At 36.7% G+C, this 23,928-nt stretch overlaps 1 protein-coding gene across 1 annotated transcript in view; it reads right to left on the bottom strand.

The window, feature by feature from the left end:
- The window catches only part of spg (dedicator of cytokinesis spg), a 248,198-nt gene that overhangs the window by 31,709 nt on the left and 192,561 nt on the right, over window positions 1–23,928 (bottom strand). Inside the window, exons 7-23 of the mRNA XM_071586700.1 lie at window positions 22,684–22,768; window positions 20,880–20,915; window positions 20,590–20,738; window positions 20,162–20,243; window positions 19,120–19,564; window positions 18,525–18,657; window positions 18,316–18,430; window positions 16,837–16,999; window positions 14,252–14,620; window positions 13,425–13,615; window positions 8,021–8,121; window positions 7,565–7,811; window positions 6,806–6,998; window positions 4,104–4,255; window positions 3,769–3,873; window positions 1,347–1,664; window positions 1,090–1,249 (exon numbers count right to left, since the gene is read on the bottom strand). Coding sequence (XP_071442801.1) covers window positions 1,090–1,249; window positions 1,347–1,664; window positions 3,769–3,873; window positions 4,104–4,255; window positions 6,806–6,998; window positions 7,565–7,811; window positions 8,021–8,121; window positions 13,425–13,615; window positions 14,252–14,620; window positions 16,837–16,999; window positions 18,316–18,430; window positions 18,525–18,657; window positions 19,120–19,564; window positions 20,162–20,243; window positions 20,590–20,738; window positions 20,880–20,915; window positions 22,684–22,768 — 3,044 coding nt within the window. The remainder of the gene's footprint in view (window positions 1–1,089; window positions 1,250–1,346; window positions 1,665–3,768; window positions 3,874–4,103; window positions 4,256–6,805; window positions 6,999–7,564; window positions 7,812–8,020; window positions 8,122–13,424; window positions 13,616–14,251; window positions 14,621–16,836; window positions 17,000–18,315; window positions 18,431–18,524; window positions 18,658–19,119; window positions 19,565–20,161; window positions 20,244–20,589; window positions 20,739–20,879; window positions 20,916–22,683; window positions 22,769–23,928) is intronic.

Genomic DNA, 23,928 nt, shown 5'->3' with positions numbered 1-23,928 from the left:
TTTATTGGTGGTACAAAATGTTCTCAGAGGGCCGAGGAGATGTGAACAACGAAGAGCGTACCGGATGCTTGAGCACGTCAACAACAGACCTAAACATATCGATTGGCTCAGACCATTCAATTTTTACCAATGATTTGGGCATGACACGGGTTGCCGTGAAATTTGTACCAAAACTGCTTAATTTCAACCAAAAACAGAAATGCTATGAAAACATTGCTAATGAGGTGTTGGACTCTGTCTGTGACGACCTAAATTTGCTCCAGAGGGTCATAACTGGTGATGGTTCATGGTAATGACATGGAAACTAAAGCTCAGTTATCCCAATGGAAGCAGCAGCACGAGCCATGACAGAAAAAAGCACGCCTAGTTTGGTCAAACGTGAACGTTTTGCTTACAGTTTTCTTCAATTGAATGGGGCATGGTGCATCATGAGTTCTTGACACAGGGTAGAACGGTAAATAAGGAATATTACCTGCAAGTTATGCGCGATTTGCGTGAAGAAATTTGCCACAAACACCCGGATTTGTGGAGGAACAAAAATTGGCTTTTGCACCATGACAACGCCCATGTTCACACATCGTTACTTGTTCTCGAATTTTCAGCCAAATCAACACACTAATGATGTCGCAGCCACCATATTCCCCAGACCTGGCCCCCCCCCTGACTTTTTCTTGCTCCCAAAACTGAAGAGGCCCATGAAAGGGCGACACTATGCTCCGATTGACGAGATAAAGACTGCATCGAACGAGGAGCTGAACAAGAGCACAAAAAATGATTTTTCGAAGTGCTTCGAGGATTGGAAAAAACGTTGGTATAAGTGCATAATATCGAATGGGGATTACTTTGAGGGAGACAAAATAGATATTCATGAATAAATAAATAATTTTTGAAAGAAACACTTAAGTCGCAATACTTTTTGAACAGACCTCTTATTATCCAAAAAGTTATTCTGTGGCAGATGGACACTTCCCAATGCTACACTAAGAATTTATAAAATAATAAACAAGTTTTATATAACATACAAGGAGTGTACTTTATTGGCAACTAAACACTTTTTTAGTTGCCTATAAAAGTTTTTATGTCACTTACCAAGATTTGACCACATTGACAATATCTGAAATCCCATGAGAACTCTCATGTCTCCATACTTTTCCACTATCTTGTCCCGCCTAGCCTCGCTGAATTTTTCCAGCTGTAAGGCTGGTTGTGTTAGATATGAAACAGCCAAGTTGAAGTAATTGCTCCACAACTGAAATCACATTAAAAAAATATGATACCACTGTTTGAAATGTTAATTAAAATATGCAAAAAGCATCAAATGGATGAATATGATTGTTGATTCTCACCTGGTGATCAAAATGGGAACGATCTAAAAAACGGAAAACTAGAGGCTGAGACAACTCCTGTAGAGCATGAAGAAGCACTTTGTTTGATGCCATCCTCATTACCAGCCAGTCGGGCTGGAAGACTTCCTGACGAACTAAATCCCTGAACACAAGGAATACCCTCAACAGAAAATCCTTCAGAGGCTTTGACCCACCGGCAGAGTTGACTCCGACCATTCCAGATACTTGTGTTACGCCTCCTAATTCCTCCCAAAGGCGACGATAATGGAATTCATCCAAGAGCTGAAGAAGTCCCACCAAGCAAGCTACTAATGAGCTCTGAAATTTAGAGAATATTTGATTGTTCCCAATGATGAGTACTACAAAACATTACAAGTCTATAATTTCTTTACCAATAACAACCATGCATCACAATAACAATATACAACAACAAGCAAAAGTAGCTTGTCCTTTAGAATGATTTCTCTCCTGAAATTCTAATTTTAATAATAACTTATATATTTTAGGTGAAATAAGGGAGGCAGAAAGTATGCAGAGCTAAATAATGATTTATTCTAATATCACATATGGGTCTTAGGAGCCAGTTAGTTAGGGCTTTGGAGTACAATAGTTTGTAATGCCACGGTCCATAAAAACAATACACTAACCTGATTGAACAATTGTAATAAATCTCCAATTAGAAACTGTAATAATTGTTACAAATTGAATTTTTTTAACATTCTAATTACATTGTTTATTGCCTCTTTGGGGTACTTCCTAAATTCAATGAAAATATCAAATTCCTAATAGGTATTTAAAAGTAAAAGTGATGCACTGAAAACCACAGTGAACGATTTTATGCAAAACAATAGATCCTTCAGGGGGACACAAACTATTTGCAGACAATGTTGTTTGCAGAAAAAGATGTTCAAAATATAACTATGTATTTTTACAGCAGAATTCCTCCACGTGTCTAATTTGCATTTTTTTGGCATAGCAGATAATGTTTGGGTGAAACAAATTTTTCAAGCCTGCTAAACCATAGAAACGAATTACAGGGACTTGCCTTTGGTACACTTCCTGGCTACTTTTTTTTTTAATAGCTTTGTTTCAATCAAGTTATATTCTTAATACCGCATTTGAATTGAGGAACAAGTAAATTGAATAAAATAAGAAGAGAAAATATTGGTGTTGGCTGACCATAAATTTATCAATTCTCTTCCAAAATCAAGAGTATTATTTATAGAATAGAGGATCCATAATGCATTTTATCCATGAATACTATAAACTTAACACAAACAGCTATAATATACTGCCACTTTTTGAGATTAGACATTTTTGGCTTAAAAAAATGAAATTAGAGCTGTAGGCAATTAAAACTAGGTACTTGAAAGCAGTATTAAAATTCTGTTCTTTATAGCAAAATTAAATGTAATATTTTTAAGAATTTTATTAATACTAAAAAAATAGAATATCAGTGATTTCTATGATTGTTTTGGTTTTTACTAATATTTCACCTAATATTTGCCATTAGAATGAGAACCGATTTCGCACTGCTAGCACAGTTTCTTGCTTGTGTTACCTTAAGGACACTAGGGAATGGTAATGTTTCCCAAACATTCAAGCATCAATGAATCTAAATACAATCAAAGGATATCAATAGAAAATCAACTAACATACATGAAAATAATACAAGCAATTACGTATACTCCTAAGGCTCTTTAGTTTTACTCCTCTGATCAGAATTCTATTAAACACACGGCCTTGGAAAATTGTTCTGACATTTGACAATTTTTCTTCAATTATTTATCTAAATCTGCTTCTATCAAGACTTAAAATCGAGGCAAAAGGCAGGTGAAGCAAAAATCAATAAACAATGTGAAATCTTCTTTCCACACTTTGCAGTCCAGAAATGAAAAGACGAATTTGATTTTAATAGTTTTATATACCCAAGTGAATTCACTCAAAAACTGTATTCAACTAACTATTTTCTTCAGCACTCCTTTCCAATGGAAACTAACCAGGAGTCTGTAATATTTGCATGGAGTTGATTAAGCCATGGCATGTAAATGATGCAGGGATCTAACCACAATAGTTTGATAGCAAATAAGAACTCCAGCTATATTTCTGGGGTCCAATCATTGTAACTTTTGTATTATTTTGCAACAAAATACAATCTCTTTGCCTAACTCTAATCATCCCCATGATTTTGGAATGTCTATAATATCAAATGGAACAATGATTTAATAATAAAATGTTTTACAGCCATGCCATTTAAAATGAAAGCATCAAATTAATTTTGAAGCATGTGAACCATGTAGTTAGCAACTCCACTAACAACATGGCTCAAACTTGGACTCAAACAATCACATAGCTATTATTTACCTTCAAAAACATCATTATGATAGAAACGTAAATGGTCTAGATTCAATTGTATACATACCACAACAGCAGCTGATCGATCAATGATGATAAGGACTGTTTGAATGAGCATATCAAGAGTTGCAAGGCATACTATTTCCACATCATGGTGAAGGCAATTTGTTACCTAATGAAGCAAAAGTAAATGAATACCTAGTGAAATATTCCTTAATAGTTCAGATATTTACATTCAAATATATGTTCAGCAATAAATAGTAAAATGAGATAGTACATGAAGAAATAAGCTCAAATACATCTACTGCATCCCTTCACAAAAATTCAATTAAAAGGCTAAATGCATAAAAGAAAATTTCTATACATGTTTTATTTGATGGATGCCGAAAAGTATCAACCTACCTTCCCTTGCTCTTTCTCTTGATCTTGTCTCTGACGATGCATGAAAATTAAAATTTCTCCAAGAATATCTGTACATAAGCGTAATTCACTTCGATGAGCTAAGTGCAAGCGAAGGTGCTTACAGATGGTGGATAGCAGCAGACTACGTGACTCTGTCAAGTTAGATAAAGGAAAGGGTTGAGTATAATCAAAGTAGAGATTAGCATTAGTTTATAATTAGTATTAAATAAAAAAATGCTTACGAAATGGTATGAAAACATCAACTTAGTTTCCGAGTAACATTTATTTTGTTTCTCATAATTTGTAATCAGAAATTAAAAAAACATATACACAGCTATAAATGAACACACGTTGCAGCTTCCACATGAATATTTATTTGGCATGACCGTGGTTTCTTTGATACTTCCCATTTCTCACCTGCCGACCAAGACAGCCGTTCAAGTACGGCTGGCTCCCTCTCCTCTCTCTCATCCTCTGGGCTATCCAACTTAGTTATCCCTGGATCCTTCCCTATCACCCCTCCTCATCTAACTTCCACTTCCCAACCCCCACCCTGCCCCTCCCTCCGGTGATTGATATATATGTGATCTGTGCAATACAATAAATGCGCAAACTGGTGTAATCGGGTGGCCATGATGCAGACAACAGCTCCGACCACTAGCGGTGGTAGTTGCCTGAGACCCAATGAGCCTTCTGTGCTTGGCAGATCGTCGAGCTGTGCATTTGATGCCAGTTATGCTAGTTTCTGTTGTCCTTGTTTTTACTGTTTGTCGAAAATGGAAATTGTTGAAATCACAGAGCAATGAATCAAAATCAACTTTTTTGGTGAAGAGCGCTTAAAGTTATCCAGAAATTACCAAAATAATGACAGCTGTTCACGGTGATAATGCTCTAAAGAAAACATCCGTTTTCAAATGAATTAAATGTTTTAAAGATGGCCAACAAGACGCCACGGATGATGCAAGGCCGGGCTTGCGACCTTTAACCACCTGTGTTGACGACAACATTGATCATCCCTTGTCCTTACGGATCGTCCAAAAACTGTCTGAATGATAGCTGATGAACTGAAATTAGGAAAATCAACAGTGCACACTATTTGAACCGAACATGATGGATGGATCCTTCACCGTGACAATGCACCTGCACATTCAGCATTGATTGTTCACCAGTTTCTGTCAAAAAATTCAATCACCATCCTTGATCATCCTTCTTATTCTCTAGATCTCACCCCCTGCGACTTTTTTCCTATTCCCTAAATGCAAAAACGTGATGAGGAGACATCACTGGGAAGATGCGGACACAACAAAGCAAGAAACGACGAGAAAACTAAAAAACCTAACTGCCGAGGATTTCCAGGGGTGATTTAAACAGTGGAAAAGAAGGTGGAATAAGTGCATAGCAAAGAATGGAGAGTACTTTAAAGGGGACAAAATCGTTGTAGACTAAATTTTGCAAAATGAAGTTTTTATGGCCTCAGGATATTTATTGGAAGGACCTCGTACACTTGTTCTGTATTGCCACTTGTCACCTGAAGATGTTGCGTTGCAATGAAACCATGGTCGTGCCAAATAAATATTCATGTTGAAGCTGCAAAGTGCATTCATTTATTATGAAAGACTTCCACCAAGTCGTGCCTGAGACAGTATCATAAACACAGTAATCAACCCAAAGGCCGGTTTGGTAGGTGATGGTAGAGTTCACCCAGTAATGTCTGACGGCATGTGAAATTCACACAGCATAGTAGGGGGGCCAATTCCTTTCCCTGTCGTGGCTATGGTTTCCCAGGAAAATCTGGCACCCGAAAAAAATGTGTCTTGTCATAATCAACCCTAATTTTCAGGAGTAATGCAAAATGAGTATCGTTAATTCTTGCTTAAAATACTTATGCTTCATTATCTTTATTATAATATTGTGAGATGACTTAAGCACATGACCAAAACCACCAGCAAATTTCCATCTTTGAGCCACGAAACAAAATTATTTCCAATTCAGTTACAATGCTAAAGTTTTTTATGGACAGATCATGAATAATAATAAATAGTAACTAGGGCAATTGTTTTTATTGGTCATTTCCAATGATTTTTCTAGGTAAGAGACCAGCGTCTTTATTATACCAAATTTGCAATTAAGACTTGTTGATGAATGATCAATGTTAAAACACTATTATAAAACTGCCTGAGAATTGAAATGTTATGCACCCTCTGAAACAGATGATGAGGCATGTTCTTTAAGCCTGCAATCTTTAAGAATTCCATATAGATATATTGTGAGTATGAGGCTGAATTCCACTCAAGGGACCAAAGCCATTGCACGTTACCCATTTCCAACACACACTATTAAATTTAAAGAAACTATCATATATTTTTAATCTACCCTAATGTTGATGCACGAGTCGGGCATCGAAACGTTGGCCAATATGGAACCCCTGACCCGGTGGAAGGCCCGAGAAAACTTCATGAAGCAAATATGCCGAAAAAGCACCAGATCTTTACAATAGCAGAATTTTGACATGAAATATGAAAATACAGTTAGGATGGATTTATAAAATAATAACTAAACATCACTGAATTTTGGAATAATCGTAGCACTGAGATTGACGGGAAATCTAAGACTGCAAGACACTTGGATCCACTCATTCTCACATTTATCAAATGTGCAGTGTAATTAGGCCAACAGATAAAAATATATAAAAAACCTCATACCATCATCATCAAACAGATGACTCGTCACAATGGCTTTTATTGCTGCTAACTTTGCCTGGATGAGCTGAGGTGATAAATCTCTATGAGGTTGTAGACTTTCCAGCGTTCCTATGGCTAAGCGAGCCACTTCCAATGGAGCCAGAACACCAAGCAGGCACTCATAAACTGGACTTACACTATGAAGTAAAGCCACCTATGTGATAGAAAAAAAATATTTATTTGCCAATGATGGCATTAGTCAAATGATGAAGTTAAAACACACAAATTAATCTTTCTATTATAGTGAAATGTCCTGTCATTGACAGTTGCAGGTAAATGTAGATGGAGGGCAAAACACCCTGTCCTCCAGAATAAAAGAAGGGAAAAAAATTTAACGGAATAGTTGCAAGGAGAAATCTTGTAAGTATACTACAACAAATTTTGAATGATACAGAAAACTGTCTCATTTCTAATGCAACAATGTCACCTTAGCCACTTTTCCCTTCAATTCCTAGCATGAATATTTTTTTATACTTAATTTTTAAAATTTAAACAAATATTTTAAAGGAAAAAACCGAATACATTTAGCTGATAAATACAACGAAAAATTGCTACTGCTCAGAAAATATTAAGCTTGCTTGCACGCCCAACAACCAATAAAATCTACATTTGAGATATGTGCCAATCGCTATAATAAAAGCATAGAAGAAATAATAACAATATATGACAAAGAAAGGTATAGTACACTTAAACCAGAACAGAATTTTAAAGCTTTTTTACCTGTGTCGGGATGAGGACAGGAAGGTTTTGAAGAGAAAGAAGACGATCCAGTGATGCTGACACTGACATTAGATCTCGGCGAAATGAGTCTTCAAACTGACCACCAGTTGCTCTTGCAAAAAGCAGCCTGGACTGAACAACAAATTTAAAAATGTATTCTAATGAACGAAAGCACTTCCCAATGGGTTCTTGCTTCTCTGTAGTTAGAGCCCATTCAGCACAATGCTGCACACTACTCAATAGGCCCCTGCAAAAAAAATAGTAATCGCTTCAATATTTTCATTTCAAATGCAAACAATGATTAGAATATACCGCTGATCGACTCCGTATATGCTCAATAAAATATATAAGTAATAGGTTAAAAATTACAGAGTACAATAAAAATGGGGTATTTAATCATAAAAAGTATAACTTATGGGACAACACAATAAATTCATGCATTAGTGAAATACTTACTTATACACAAGTGCAGCAGCAAAATGGCCTTTGATATATGCATCCATCACAGGTTTGAAATGCTCAAATTTGCTATCTTCCATCAAGCTAAATATGCTTACCTGCAAATGCCAATGATAGAATGAACTTGTCAGTTGTTAGGTATCAATGAAATGTTTTGCATTTATATTACATATGAATACGCAGGTTCGTTCCTTTATGTTAAAATACTATTATGATATTGTGAAGCTCTTAAAAACATATACAAAGAGCAATACTGAACTTTATTTGAAATTTAATGGTTTGCATTTAAATTAAAAGACTAATTACCATGCTCTTTCAATCTTCGGATGTCATGTGACTTGGCAATGCATGACTAATTGGGAGTAAATTGCGAAGGTAGGATGACAAACAATTAAGTAATCGATGTATGATTAACCACATGCATATCATCACTTTCTTGCACAGAAAAGGAGGGTAAATTCACTGGCAATGATCAATGAATCATCGAACAAAAGGATGATTAACAGTCTAAATATTTATAAACAGTCCACTGTAAGCAATATATTAATAATTTTTGCACTACGCTTCCATCTCTGAACCATGGATGTCGAAATACTCATTGAACACCGACGCTTTCCAATGTTTTCGTATTATACAGCAAATCACGTAAGTCGAATGGGTCGGATCTCTGTGCTGTAAATATTTACCATCAACTAGTTCCATTACTTTCAATGTGTTGGCGCCTCTAGTCATATCTTAGACTAAATAGTACCACATTTTTTAGATGAGATGGCACTAAAATCTAAAACTGGGGGATTTTGATTTTGTTTACGTATATTTCTAAATTACTTAACCGTTCGTTTTTTAATAAGAAATTATGGAGCTAAAGTTATATTAACACTGCAGTAATAAATATTGACTACATTTAGCTAATATGCATCTGGAAATATATTTATTGTTAGTATTGCCGCTCTTATATTTTCCATTCATAGGCAAGGAAATCCTGTAGGAGATGCCGTACATTTTAACTAAAAACAAACACTAATGGCAAGATAAAATTTATTAATTCCGATCAGTAGCAAAAATTGGTTAGGTATTGGATTCATCTCTGCGTGGCCAACATTTCCACCACAAACTCTTATCTTTTTTCCCGCGAATACCATGTATCAAAAAAATTTTACATTTCTAGCACTAAAATTCTTCTGCGGAAATCTCTCACTGGAGGATAAATGCTACGTAATCGAAATTCGCCACGTAAAATTTCTCAATGTATTTTTCCATCAAGCTAACGAGTCGGTATGATCGTGACATAATCGTTCATTTCAAAAACTGCTAACCGCCGAAATATGAAAAGGTATGAGCTAGTAGAGAAGATCGCATGAAACTAAAAATATAAGACGCGAAACTTCGATTTTGGAAGAAAATTTTCCCAGAAATTTTTAAAATTATAAAGCATAAACAGCTTTTACATAAATGGCTATAAAAAAATGGTGTAATTAAAGCCCAATTCCAGTGAAAGTTAAGATCCGGCAAATGCACAATCAGCCCATTCTAAAGAACTAACATCATACAATCCAACATTTTTCGACAGCCGAACTCCTGGGAGATCTCCAACTTATGTGAGGATCTTGATTGGACTGCCCATATCAATCATCTTTCTAACAAACTGTACAGGTGTTTTTTACATGCTAAGAAATTTATTGCAAATAACCTCCCTAACCTTGAAAATGATGTACTATGTTAATATTCACTCACATCTCTCATATGATATATTAAGTCTTCTGGGGTATTTCAAAGGCTGCCTCTAGAGCATTCTCATTGCAAAAAATTCAATTAAAGCCGTTTTTTGGGTATCCATTAGATCTCCAAACAGGCAATTATTTGAGCATCTTAAAATCCTTCAGAATCCCCTTCCTTCTCTGTTCCCAACAAATATTGCCTTCCATAATTACACGATCTGCGGCAGAGAGGATATCCAAGTTCAAAGCCAAACCTGCTCTATGAGTGGCAGTCAAATGAAAACTGAACATCCACTGCAACAACCATTCCATGCCCCAACAAACACATAACCCAATAACTCTGTGTGCCTCTGAGTGGTCACTATGCAGCTCTCCTACCACAGTGCATCGAAATGTAAATAGCTAGCTTCCAGCTTTAAGCGTACTGTGTAATGGCGGCTGTTTGGTTTTCATTGGACTGCCCCTAGTGTATGAGGTCCTCACCATTCTACTTCTTAAATTTACAATAAACTTTCAAAATCACTTACATCCATTATTTTCCCCACTAATTTTTAAAATGAAAGTGTGTAAACTGTTTAACCAAAGCAAGCAAGCAAGTTGTAGATGCAATACAGTGTGTGTGGATGAGTTCTTTGATGAAAACCTAATAATGTGAATCTTTAGCCAGTACGTGTAATATTGCTGATTATCTCTGTACATTTGTGTTTATTTTCCTGTTACATGCATTTCCCGAACAATTTAGTGCCACAGTAAATAGTCCAACACTGACTAGTTCTTCTTTTAAACATTTTGAACAACAAGGCATTCTTAAAATTGCAATTAAATTACTGTATTATCAAACTTCTAGAGTGGTTCATTTTCCACTATTTCTCTATGATTGCTGAATAGGTAGAATGTGAGTGAATATGTAAAGAGGGTTTTAGGAGGAAAGTGAAAAAGTTCTAGAGGTTTCAAGTGAAGTGACTTTGAATACATCTTCTCCTGTGAGCATTGAGTAATTGGAAACCCTTATCTCTAGAGCTATGGAACACAAACACCAAATTTCTTTTATCACATTTTGTAATGTAATTAAAGATGCTGATACAAAAAATATGTAGCCAACGAATTTCACAGATGATTTTATTTCTTTCCAAAAATAGTTTAAAAAAATTATCTATCCCTACTGCTAATGGAGATATGGTACACTTATGATATTCTGCTGTTCAATATGGATAACCTAGGGGAATATGTCTGCTGCAGTAGAGAGGCTGGAAAATACAATTTGTGCAGGTATTTTGGAGACCTAACACAACTTTATGTTCAATATACTACCTTGATCAAAAAGTTCCCGGAATAACCACCGTGTGGCGCTCCCATCGTTCCGATTTGAGTTCTGTTTTTTTTGTTAAATTGGTACATCTGTTGTTGATATTCCCTTTAAATCTCAGTGTCATAACTTGACATTTGCAAAAGTTACGTAGCCAAGAGTACATCTATCTCTGTGTGTGTTGGCGATTTTTTACAATTGCAGAAATGGATTTAAATTTGCAACAACGAACTTGTATTAAATTTTGCGTAAAAAACGGATTTAGTGGCGCACGGACGTTGGAAATGTTGGAAAAGTGTTTCGGCAACGATTCTCTAAAAAAAACGGTCGTTTACCAGTGGCACGAGCGGTTCAGAAGTGGTCGTGAGTCAATCGAAGATGATGAACGCAGTGGCAGACCATCGACATCGAAAGTCGGTGAAAAAATTGTTAAAGTAAAAGAAATGTTGGTCAATAACCGCAAATTAACCATCAGAGAAATAGCGGAGGACTTGAACATTGCCTATGGATCCGCCCAAGACATTGTGGTTAATGATTTGGGTTTCCGTCGTGTAGCAGCAAGGTTGGTTCCAAAAGACCTCAATTTCATGCAAAAAAGAGACCGTGTTGACGTCGCAAAAGACATGATTTGCGAGGCTGAATCCGATCCCACATTCATCAAAAGGATCATTACTGGAGACGAGACGTGGGTTTATGAGTACGACACGCAATCCAGACATCAGGCAAGTGAATGGCGTTCACCAAATGAGCCGAGACCAAAAAAACCACGTCGTTTTCAGTCAAAAAAGAAGGCAATGCTGACGGTTTTCATGGATTACAACGGTGTAGTGCATCATGAATTTTTGCCAGAAGGCCAGACAGTAAACAAAGAGTATTATTTGGGCGTTATGAGACGTTTGCGTGAAGCAATTCGCCGAAAGAGACCAGAAATGTGGGCAGAAAACTCGTGGATTTTGCACCATGATAACGCACCGTCGCACAGTGCTAGCATTATTCGTAATTTTTTGACGAAAAATGCAACAAATACCATCCAACAGCCACCGAATTCACCTGATTTGGCTCCCTGTGACTTCTTTCGGTTCAATCGAGTTAAAAAACCATTACGGGGAACGCGTTTTAGCAGCCGAGAGGAAGTAATGGAAAAATCGCAGGAAGCACTGATGGACATACCGAAAACCGAATATAAAAAATGTTTCGAGGATTGGATCAAGCGCTGGCATAAGTGTGTTGCAGTCGATGGGGATTACTTTGAAGGGGACAATATAGATTTAGATGAATAAACTTGTATTTTTAATTTTATGAATAAATTCCGGGAAATTTTTGATCAAGGTAGTATATATGTAAAGGTCATTTTATATATTTGACAGGAAATCTAATGCAATTTGTCTGAAATCCACTGATCAATTATGTTATAAAAAATTGCCTTTTGATTTTTTTAACTTAAATGTGGAGTGTAATTTTGTATGACTCGGGAACTTGGCCATTGAAGCATTTGAATAAACATCAATGGGATACTTTTGAAATGTGGTTGTTGAAAAGAATGGAATAAATAAAATGGATGGAAGGGAAAACAAGCAGGTTGTGGAAGAGAGAAATTATTCAGAGAAAGCAGGACAAGTGAATGCAAGAGATACCAAGTACGAATGGATGCTGAAGACAATAATACAGGGGAGAATGTAAGAAAGTAGAGTCAAAAGAAAAAAATGGCCATTTTTGATAAAATTACCAGGGGTTAAAGTATATATAGCTAAAAATTAGTTGTTGTAGTATGTAGTTTTGGGTTTGGGTGATGATATTATGTGTGATGCTAGTCAGGCCTGGCTTCGGAGTACAGTAGTGTATTGTACCAGGATCCATCAAAAACCTACGCTAACTGGGTAGACTACTGCTGAAGTCTTATTTGGGAGAGGGGGATTCTGAATGAAATCTGAGATGAATGGCATTGAATCATCGAATATCAAATCGAGTTTAAAAGTTTTGTTTGCAACATGATGATACTAACTGATGATGTCAAATATTTGAAATAATTTTCTAATCATTTACTTTTGCAACTCTGTATACATGTACATCATTGCTGGTTATGCAATTTCAAATTGAGGCATTTTAGATACCAAAATATCATTAGCTAAGGAATAGTTTATTTTTAAGCGCCATATACATGCATTACCAAACAAAAATTGACTCTTTGACAGGACTACAGTATGCAGTATGAAATAGTACTATGGATGTTTCAATACTTTTCTCAAGAATCTCCAAAATATATATGGATCCATGTTTTTTTATATAGAGTGACTGAGGTAATTGGTCGCTTTCAGAATATATTTTTGTATCATATCAATATAATTTCATTTTATAGAATAGTAATTCTGTCACATACCAAAACATGAAAGACAAGGCCAGAATGTGCAGTAGAGTTCCCATCTTCCGTAGAAAACATGGAGAAAAGAGCATCAAGCACATCTTGAAGAAACTTCACCACTTCCTCCCCTCCCAAACGTAATACTCGCCCAAGAGCTTCCTCAATTCCCTCTGGATTAGCCCTCCACTGAAGCAGAGAGAGCAAGTCGACTGAAAATGAAATTACAGCAAGTGAATGAAAATGGAAATTTTTCCGATACATAAATGATAGTGTGCACAAAACAAAAACCCATTTTTAACTAATTTGATTACTAAAATTCCTCAACTTTCAAGTAGGAATGTGTTAAAATAGATAATATCACACAAAAATTGAATATTTAATAATCAAAATGACAAGGAATACCTTGCCATTAATTTATGAAATTATCAGAATAAATAGTACACGGTCTAACAACGAAGATTTTCATAGCATCACAAATACTTTTCTTGCCAAAGGCCAATGCTACCCAAAAAGTGAAATTTTTAGGGGTGTTAAAAATTCATGAGACTTCTTGAAGTTGCAAACATTTACTCAAAAGTAATGAGATATGTATTTCACGGGGGTATGTATCAATTACAGGTTGGTAATATAAGGTGTACAATTATCAAGAAACACATTGTAATCAAGGCATTCTCTTACATACTTCATCTCGTGAATCTAAAGCTTATGAAGTTTGCAGAGAATAGATTTACTCAGAATTATCTAGAACTTCTTACATTCAAATCTTAGCCTCGCATGGGAAAAAGTCTCAAAGAGTCCAATTTTGTGGGGGAGAACTTAAAAGTTAGATGAAAACTTAGGCATACCATTCTGGGTTAGTTTTGTGGAACAGAGAAGGGTGTGCACATGAACAGCCTCTTTTGAGCTTTTCTGGAAGACTGTTGAAACTCCTTGATGGGCAACATCCCCATTGTGCAGAGTCCCATTAGTTCCAGTTTGCTGTCCAGGAGTCGGACTGGATGAGGGTGCTTGCTGCAAGGACTGTGGAAGGAGGGGTGGTTTGTCCCCAGGTCCAGATGGAAGCTGGAGGTAGGATGATGGTTGCAGGAGGAGACGATCATCTGTGCACTTGTAAACATGGAGTTCATGAGGTCCATCCGCCAGCGTGGCTCCACCCGTTTCCATCAGCCGAGTAAAGGAGAATCCAAACAGCTTCTTCTCAGTTTTATCTCGAGCTGCAATTTGCACAATATGAAATATTTAATGCATATATTGGCAAAGTTGATAACAAATAAATAGTTAAATGGAACAAGTTAAAACGAAATGAGAAAGGTTTCACTTTTCTAACCTCAGCATTAACAATTTAACAAATGGATTTAAGTTAATACATACCTACCTTCATAAGTAAATTAGTGGAATACATGAGGCATTACATGGATTAACTTAATATGAAGCATGCCATGCATAACATATACCTATGCATAAACTACATTTATACTTTTGCCTTCTTTACATATTTGGGCCTTTTAAAATTTGAAAATATATTGACTTTGTAACTTTCTGTTTACTAGATTTTCTTGATAAAATTATATGGATATATTCACCATCCAACAAAATTCGTCTGTTCACTGAAAAGTTCATAAAATTCAGAAAGTAAATTATTTTTTATGCACTCATATTTGAGAATATTTAATTGGGTACCAGTAAGGATTTTGAATCAAATATATATCCATTCAGTCCTTGGACAAGAATTTGAACAATGTAGTAAACACATACACACACACACACACACACACACAAACATAAACCATAAACACAGTAATCAACCCAAAGGTCGGTTTGGTAGGTGATGGTAGAGTCCACCCCTCACTATGCCAAATATAAGGTGTGAAATACACACATTGGGGCAGGGGGGCCAGTTCCTTCCCCTGTGCCGGTTATGGCTTCCCAGGAAGATCTGGTACCCGAAAAATGACATAGCTTGGGTGGAGCTGCAGGTGCCCAGAGACTTGCCCGGGAATCAAACCCGGGACCCTCCAGTCAGTAGTCCAAAACTCTCCCCCTGGACTACCGCGACCCATCATGTTATATATATATATTTTTTCACATTCAAATACGAAATCCCGCCAAACGACGAACAAATACTCATCATTTATAAAGAAACAGATAAAAGGAAAAGGAATAGGAACATGTTCCTATCCCTTTTCCTTATATCTGTTTCTTTATAAATGATGAGTATGTGTATATTTTTTTTTAAGGTAATCTACCGGTTAAGGTAGGTTTTTGGATGGACACAACTACCAAACAGGCATTTTATTATTCCTAACAAAACAAAAAAATCCATCATCCTACTCTATATCAGGTCCCTCTTCATCTCTGAGTACTTTCTTCCTCCCTTCATCCCCTCCAACATCCCTAACCTGTTCCTTCCCTTTCCTCTTTTGCCCAACATTCTACCCTCTATCACAGTCTTCAACATCCCACTGCCGGTCAACACCCCCTTCATCCACTTTCCCTGCCTCCATAGGATTGCTCCCAACAAACCCCTCTCTTCGCCCACCATACCAAGTACTTCCTCATTTGTTTTCTTCTCTGTCCATTTCACCTTCTCCATTCTTCTCCACACCCACATTTCAAAAGCCTCCAATCTACGTCCATCCTCCTGCTTCAATGACCACGTTTCCGCGCCGTACAGAGCTACGCTCCATATCAAAGTTTTTACGAGTCTTTTCTTAATATCCTTATTCAACGTCCCCGTCATCAACTCCCTCCTCCTCGTGAAAGCCTCTTTGCCTAGCGCAATTCTTCTCCTTACGTCCCTACTACTTTGACCGTGTTGGTCCAAAACACTACCGAGATACGTAAACTGTTCTACCTGCTCTAGTTTTTGCCCTCCTATTTTAATGTTAAGCTTGGCCTTTTTCTTTCTAGAAAATCGCATAACCTTTGTTTTACTAATGTTGATTCTCATCCCATACCTGTCGCACTGAATTTCCAATTTACTCAGCAATGCTTGCATCCCCTTGGCTGACTGACAAACTAAAGCTTGGTCATCAGCAAACCTAACTGATTTTACGAATTCCCCGCCCACTTTCATTCCTACCTCGAGTCCTTCCCATGCCTCTTTGATCATTTCCTCTGCATATATATATATATATATATATATATATATATATATATATTTACATATATTTTTTATAAACACATTAAGGGTAATTTTAGAAATTTCCCATCGATCCCAGTCAAGGTGAACAATTTTAACACTGCGAAACTCACATATTTTGAGACAGTGGTCATTAGTGAGGATGATTACTGAACACAGTAGCTAGGTTCTTGAATTTTTTTCATCGGTAATGGTCATTGTCAGATAAATATACATAGATTAAAATCTTAAAAGAAGTTAATGAAAGATATTCACTTCTATGAGTTTACTAATTTTTAACATACTTACTGGAACAATGCCGGTACTCAAAACGAGCATGAGAACCATAAAACTTATCAATAGGCACAGCCAACCTAATTGTTTCTGACCACCAGGGAGAATTGTGATGGTATATAATCATGGATTGATACTCAGATGATCCTTCCATTCCAGAAGCACCCCAGAGGCAATTCTGAAAATAAAATTTATGCGTCAATGGCTGATGCTAGATTTGCAGAAACGATGTAAAAGGAGCAGCATAAAGAAAAATATTATTTTAATTAGCTTTTCAGATGTTTGGAGAGAAGATTGACAGGCGAATTCATTAATATACCTGTATTACTATGATGTCAGGACATGAGAAGGAGTTTAGGGAGAGGAGGAAGGGTAGAGAGGGCCTGGTTCTGGAATTAAATTAAATACTCTTAAAAAGAAGGGAACAAAATATTCTCAGTTGCAAGTATGCAGATGGAATATTAAAAGTGGTCCACTCATAGCAGCCAATGGGGGCCATTAAATACCTTCAGCAACAAGCTTCAAAAGGAAAGTGACATGTGGGGAAGAATAGTTTGGGCATTCTTCTCTCTCAACTTTTAGATCACAACTTTGAACTGTCAAATTTCCAGATGATATCACCTTAATGGTTCATTTTTCAGTGATCACCGTGTTTCACTCATCTCTGCATTACCTGATGATTTGTACCAGAGAAATTATTGGGACCAGAAATTTGCGATACAGTTCAAAGTATTCATTGCAACCTGGAAACTCCGTTACATAATGAAGTGCTGCAACTTGTATGTTTGTGGCCCTTGTGGGAGATAACTGCGGACTTGAACCTGTGTATACCTCCATACTAAATCCGGAAAAATAAAATTTGTGAATCTGAATGAGCCACGATTTCTAAGTATTGTATTTTAGATCAGAACAGAATGTGTTCTTGGCTCATTAGTGGAAGATTTTTATGGGAGATGAGCAATCTCACCAAAATCTACTTCGCACCAAAGTCCAAAATAAAGAGATCTCACGTTTGGCTTCCAGAAGCCAAGACATTTGTCCCATATTATTTTGATAAGTAGATATCAGTACTTTTTCATACCCATGTAAAAACTGAGCAGTGTAAAAATGGTTATACATATTTCCTCCGATCAACGCTGATCTATTGGAATAATACTACTTGATGAGGAGAAGGATTGAAGAAAGAAATAAATATTTGATTCCATTGTTATCATATTGACCTAAAAAGAAAGTTAAAATGTAACATAAGTTACAATAAGGTTAAAAATAGGTTCAAACCAAACAAAACCTGTAGGTCAGCTACAGTGAAATGAACAAAATATATACCTAATTAGAAACTTTGAGGAGTGAAAATATTTTTTAAATCCCCCCATTTGTTTTACTAGCATAAGACACTGGGCAGTCTATTTCAGCAAACCTAGGTGTGATTTATCCATACCAATATCTAATGAAATGCATTTATAATTCACATTAAAATGCAGAAGAGAATCATACCTCTAAAGGTCTTCCATTGGCATCCAAAACCAGCACGGTCACCTCAATGTTTTTTCCAGTTGATTTGCCTCCTCTTTCAAATTCCCCCCTCTCCAATGTTAGGTAAAGGTCATTCCTAAGCACAGGAAGGTCAATATTATTTGAGTGATTACTCCAAATGAAAACCTAGAACATGGTAGTACAATCAATGAAGCAAACTGTTGCATTACCTTACATCGCCAGGCATGATGACATCAGAAAAACCTAACTTTCGAGTGAGCGACACATTTTTGAAAAGGAGTGGATTTTCTTCTCTCACTTGTGCTAATTCCCCATGAAGCATCTTGAGAGATACCACAATGCCTGAAAGAGAAGTACAAGCCTTTATTCACAAAAGAAATATAGTTGAAAAGGAAATATCATCAGCTTTTGAGCTCCTAGTTGTAATGGACTAAAGGATGGTATTCACCATTTGCAAATTATAAAATAATACTTCAATTAACACTAAGAGGTAAAAATCTAGATCAAATAAATCTTAAAAATCTGACTAATGTGAGTGTTAAATATTAATGAAAAATATCAAACTTTAATGGGCAGTTGTTTTAGCATCATTATACCTAGCATGTATTTTGACGGCAAACTAATGTGCTATATCAAGTTCAAGGTGCACTATTTTTCAAGAAAAAGGTCACCTTCATTACATTTTGAAAAAAAATGTATACATATTAGGCACATCAGTATTATGGTAAATCTTTTGTAAAAAATAAAAGCCCATGAAATGAAATGCTGAGGATAATAGCTGGTGTGAAACAGTCAAATTCTCACCATAATTGGGCTGTCCTGATAGCGGGTTGTATTTTCCTCCCTGTTTGCGAATCAATAAATCGTGGAGTTGGTGGAAATCCTTCTCTTCGCATGTATGTACACGGAAAGTGAACTCCCGCTCCTCTGATGACCATGAAGAGGATGAGGTGAGGGAGGGAGTGGAGGAGAACCAAGCTGAGCTCAGGGATCCACTGCTGCTGTGATTTGAGGGAGTGTTGGCAGCTAGCATCTCTCCTATGTTTAGCACGGCACACCCAAGCGGCCTCTTGAACACATTGTTGCTTATCAACGAAGATGAGGTGGAGGTGGAGGAGAATGAGGCAGACGAGTTGGAAGAGGAGGAAGACTTTTTGGATGAGGACTCGGAGTAGAGCATCTTCCCTAACCTCATCACATGGGCTACAATGACCAGCTCACCACGACCCAAGTCAGCATTCCCAAGATCCTAGAGGAGAAGCAACACATTTGAAGTGAGATTGGTTGGTGAGTGAGATCTATACTATCAGCTCCTTCCTGCTGGTGAATGCCACTGTCTTCAATGGTCTTCATTTTCTCATCATATTACATACTATATTTTTTAAAACTTCTTTCTTTTTCAGGGAGTAAACGTATCTTTTACATGAGCTTTGAGGAAATTATGGCCATAAATACTGAGATAATCATCCAACTTTCCAACTTGAAACCATAAACACAGTTATTAACCAAAGGTTCAAGGTTTGATGGGTGATGGTAGAGTTCACTCAATACTAAGCCCGACAGCATGTGAAATTTAGACATCAGGATCAGGAAGGCCAGATCCTTTCCCTGGGCCACCTATGGTCTTGCAGGAAGTTCTGGCACAATTATATTACAAATTATATTCCTCACAATTTGAATAAAAATGCTTCATAAATGTCTTCGGGTGTTGTAATTATGGCTATTGTCTAGGATTTAGTACTTCAAGAAATGAGTCTCTGACAGTTGAGTTCAGATAATATAAGTAGGCAAAGCTGTAAAGTTCAAATTTATGCAGACCAATTAATTTAAAGGTTTTTCGACTTACACAAAAAACGGTACAGTTGCTATGCAGTTTGTCCAGGGTATTCGTGGATCCATCCTTCGATATTCGCACAAGGAATCTCTCACTGAAACATGATATTTCATTTAGTGAATGACAACCGCTAACAAAATTTGACCACACAAAAAATGAGAAGTAGGTACTTTGTGAATTCCACTAAATAATTTCAATAAATCTGATCAAAATTTCGACATTATCTCATCTCCAGGTAATCTCTGACACACAAAGTATCAAAATCTAGGTCTCATTAAAAAAATTGGCTAAGTGGAATTTACAAGGTATTTATCCTCCATGATAGATAACTTCCACAATATAAGCCTGAAAAATTTCCTCCATTTAAATTTGTCCGATTGACTCAAATAAAAACTGAATAATCAACATAGTATATATATAGTAATTACAGAATAGCTTACCTGATAAATTTGGCTCTTTTTGGATCATAAAGGGAGAAATATATTTCGGTGTCTTCACCCACTCTATGGCCAAAGTCACGCATACAAAAATAAAGGTGGTGTGTCAGAACTTTCCGTGAACTCTCCTTCCGTCTCACTGTTCCTCTGGACTGCATAGTAGGTAACAGAAGATTTTGTGAGTCAACACTTGATGATATTTAATTTAATGTTATGAATAAACTAATTGAAACAACGTTTTCAAGAATGAAAATTACTTAAAATATGCAACAGTATAAATGATAGGTACTTACTGAAGCTCCTTGAGAGTTTTCAGTTCCTTGTACATGCTGCAAAGGAATATTAAAATATGAATAAATTTGCAATTAGGACACTGATGCACATAAGATTAGGGTGGATGAATAAATAGTTTATTTATTGACTGTGCTGGTAACCAGAGCCAGCAGAGAATTTTTTAAGAACAAGAACCACTATCTATTCCTAAAAAGTTATGAAATTTTTAAGGATTAATTACAGAAGTCAGGTCAGTTAAATGAAGAGCACAATGTATTTCTCATTTGACAAACATGGACTTCCACAAAGCTGAGCCAGAAACCATCGAATACAAGTAGCCAGGAATTAAACAAGGTTATATACTGGTATTTTTTATAAGTGTGACAAAAGTAGGTGGTTAGGAGTCCAAATACTACAATCACTTTAATTTAAGATTCTTCCATATTTTAGGTCACCTATAAATTAGTGTGCCCATTGCTGCTTGTGAAATGTGAAAGCAGCTGTCAATCAATTCATTCATATACCTTCACATAAAATCTTCCTTGAATAAGCATAGATGACATGTCTTTTGAACATGTTAAAAAAATATATTAAAAGAGCGGGCATATTTTTCCAGTGGAGAAGCCCATCCTTTTCATTATTGCTATTTCAGGTTTTGAGTGCCTAGCGTGTAGTTGGAGACCTCCCTTTCTCCCAGACACAGGACAACGTGTTCCACCACCTTTCCTCTCTCCCAGAGATAGGAATGGCGGTGGGAGGTCTTAGGAAAGCAACGCAGTCCGCATCAGTGGTCTACGCGCCGTTTCAGTTGCGGATAGCTACTAGGCTGGACCCTTTTCGAGAATCGCGACACGAATGCACGATGCCATATTCCATGGAGCAACGATATACAATAAAATTTTGCATTAAGCTCGAAAATCGGATTCGGAGAATATGACCATGGTTATTACCGCTATTGGTATGACCACTATTTTAATGCAAAGAAGAAGTAAGGCCCCAAAGAATGTTTTTCCGTTCGCACAATATGTTTCGGGAGGGTAGAGAGGAGGTTGGCGACGAGGCCCTGGACGCTCGTCAACAACACATTACATGTGCAAAAAGTGAGAGACATGCTTAATTCCGATCGACGCCTTAGTGCCAGAATGATCGCAGAAGAGTGCAATATTCCGAAAGTCGCAACGCATCGCATTCTTGTAGAAGATTTAGCCATGAGAAAGGTGTGTGCCAAGATAGTCCCAAGGTGACGTCGTAAGATCATTAGGCTGAGTGTGGGACAATCTTGAGAGATCTTTTGGACGTTACCCCAGCCACCCTACAGCCAGTTGTGGTACCACCGGACTTCTTTTAGCTCCCAAGAACCAAAAGGAGCTTGAAAGGCAACCATTTTGGAATGCTGGATGACGTCTAAGGGGTCGTGACGAGGTGACTGAACGAAGTTTCCCTCGATGCCTTCAGGAAGCGCTGGCATCGGTGTATCGATGCACAAAGGTGCTATTTTGAAGAATTTTAATGATTTGTTTTCCATCTGGAATACATTTTTTCCGAACTTATTCAACTAATTTTTGGGACAGCCCCTGTAGAGATGGTCATTGCGTCATTTGATGGATTTATCATAAGAAAGTGCATTCCTTTCCTGTGGTTATTACTTTCGCTCACTTTCATGACTATTTTTCTTCCCCTTCTCAATTTTCTGTTTTCCCATGGTCAGCCTCTGAATCCTCCTCCCTAACATGGTTACATAACTCATCGCATGATTGGTTGGTGCCACTAGCACAAAAAAATGTATCACCCTAAATGCAACAATTTCAATCACTTTCCACTCACCAGGTGATACAATTCCACAATGCTCATCAAGTCTGGATCCACCATCTGAGCACCAATGCGAGGAACCAAGTCCAAACCCAATTTCCTGCAAATTAAGAAAATATCTTTTAGTAATGATGGCTAAACTAATATGCGCAATAATTAATAGCTGTAGTAATTTTGTGATACATACTATTTTAATGAACCTGATTGCACATTTCTTAAAGTAGAACCTATATTCATAGAACATTTTCATTATTGCAGCAATATGTATATGAATAAAATAGAAGTAGAAGAAATTCTATGAAATTATGGAAACTTCTGAGTTCGTCCAAGAGACATTTTCTTGGGGAAAACGCGCGACATAGAACAGATTATATATCAGGAAAACTTTTACCCGATATATTACGACGGATTAGCAGGTTATAAAATAAAATGAAATAATGTTAAAAGACGAATAAAATGACCTCTAAACAATACAGTATAATTTAAAGTATGCAGAGCATTAGAATTTAAAGCAAGGCGGCTGTGAAGGTCCAGAGTTATCCAGTATTCAGGTACATTACTGACACAGAAATTAGAAAAAAAGGACAAAATAATTTTATTTCCTTCACATTTTCATCTTGGGCCTGAAATAAAATCATGACATTAAAGTAATAGCGCACTTTGGAGAAATATAAAGAAGAAGAAGGCATGAGATAATGAGAGTAAATGGAATATTAAAGACTGTGACAGAGGGCAGAATCTCGAGTGAGACAGAGGGAGGAAAACATTAAGCATTTTGGATGGCATGAAGGAGGCACTAAGTAAGTGGAGCGAAAAACTGGTTTATTGTACATACACACTGTGGGGTGTTAGTGTGCGATATTTAGAGTCATGTTAGGTATAATGTTGTTAGATGGAGCTTAGATAGTGTAGCAGTGCTAATAACTAGATCTGCTAAAACCCTTACATGACCATGTTTAGCATGATTAGCACTACAAGTGCTAATCATGCTAAACAGAGAGTTTGTCGATTAATGTAATTGTGAAGAGGGGCTTCAGAAAATCGGGGAATTGCCCGATTTAATAAGATTAAAAGGAATATTGAAATGTAATGAAATAATCGACTTTGTAATTCCACACACTTAATTTAAAAACACGACCCAGGTTTCGACGTTGAACGTCATCATCAGGATCTGATGATGAAAGACCTGATGATGACGTTCAACGTCGAAACCTGGGTCGTGTTTTTAAATAAAGTGTGTGGCATTACAAAGTCGATTAT

Source organism: Hetaerina americana, unplaced genomic scaffold (assembly GCF_022747635.1).
Source record: "Hetaerina americana unplaced genomic scaffold, ioHetAmer1.1.p SCAF_24, whole genome shotgun sequence".
Taxonomy (NCBI): domain Eukaryota; kingdom Metazoa; phylum Arthropoda; class Insecta; order Odonata; family Calopterygidae; genus Hetaerina; species Hetaerina americana.
Note: the sequence above shows the minus strand (reverse complement) of the source record. Positions and strands in the feature narration are given on the sequence as shown.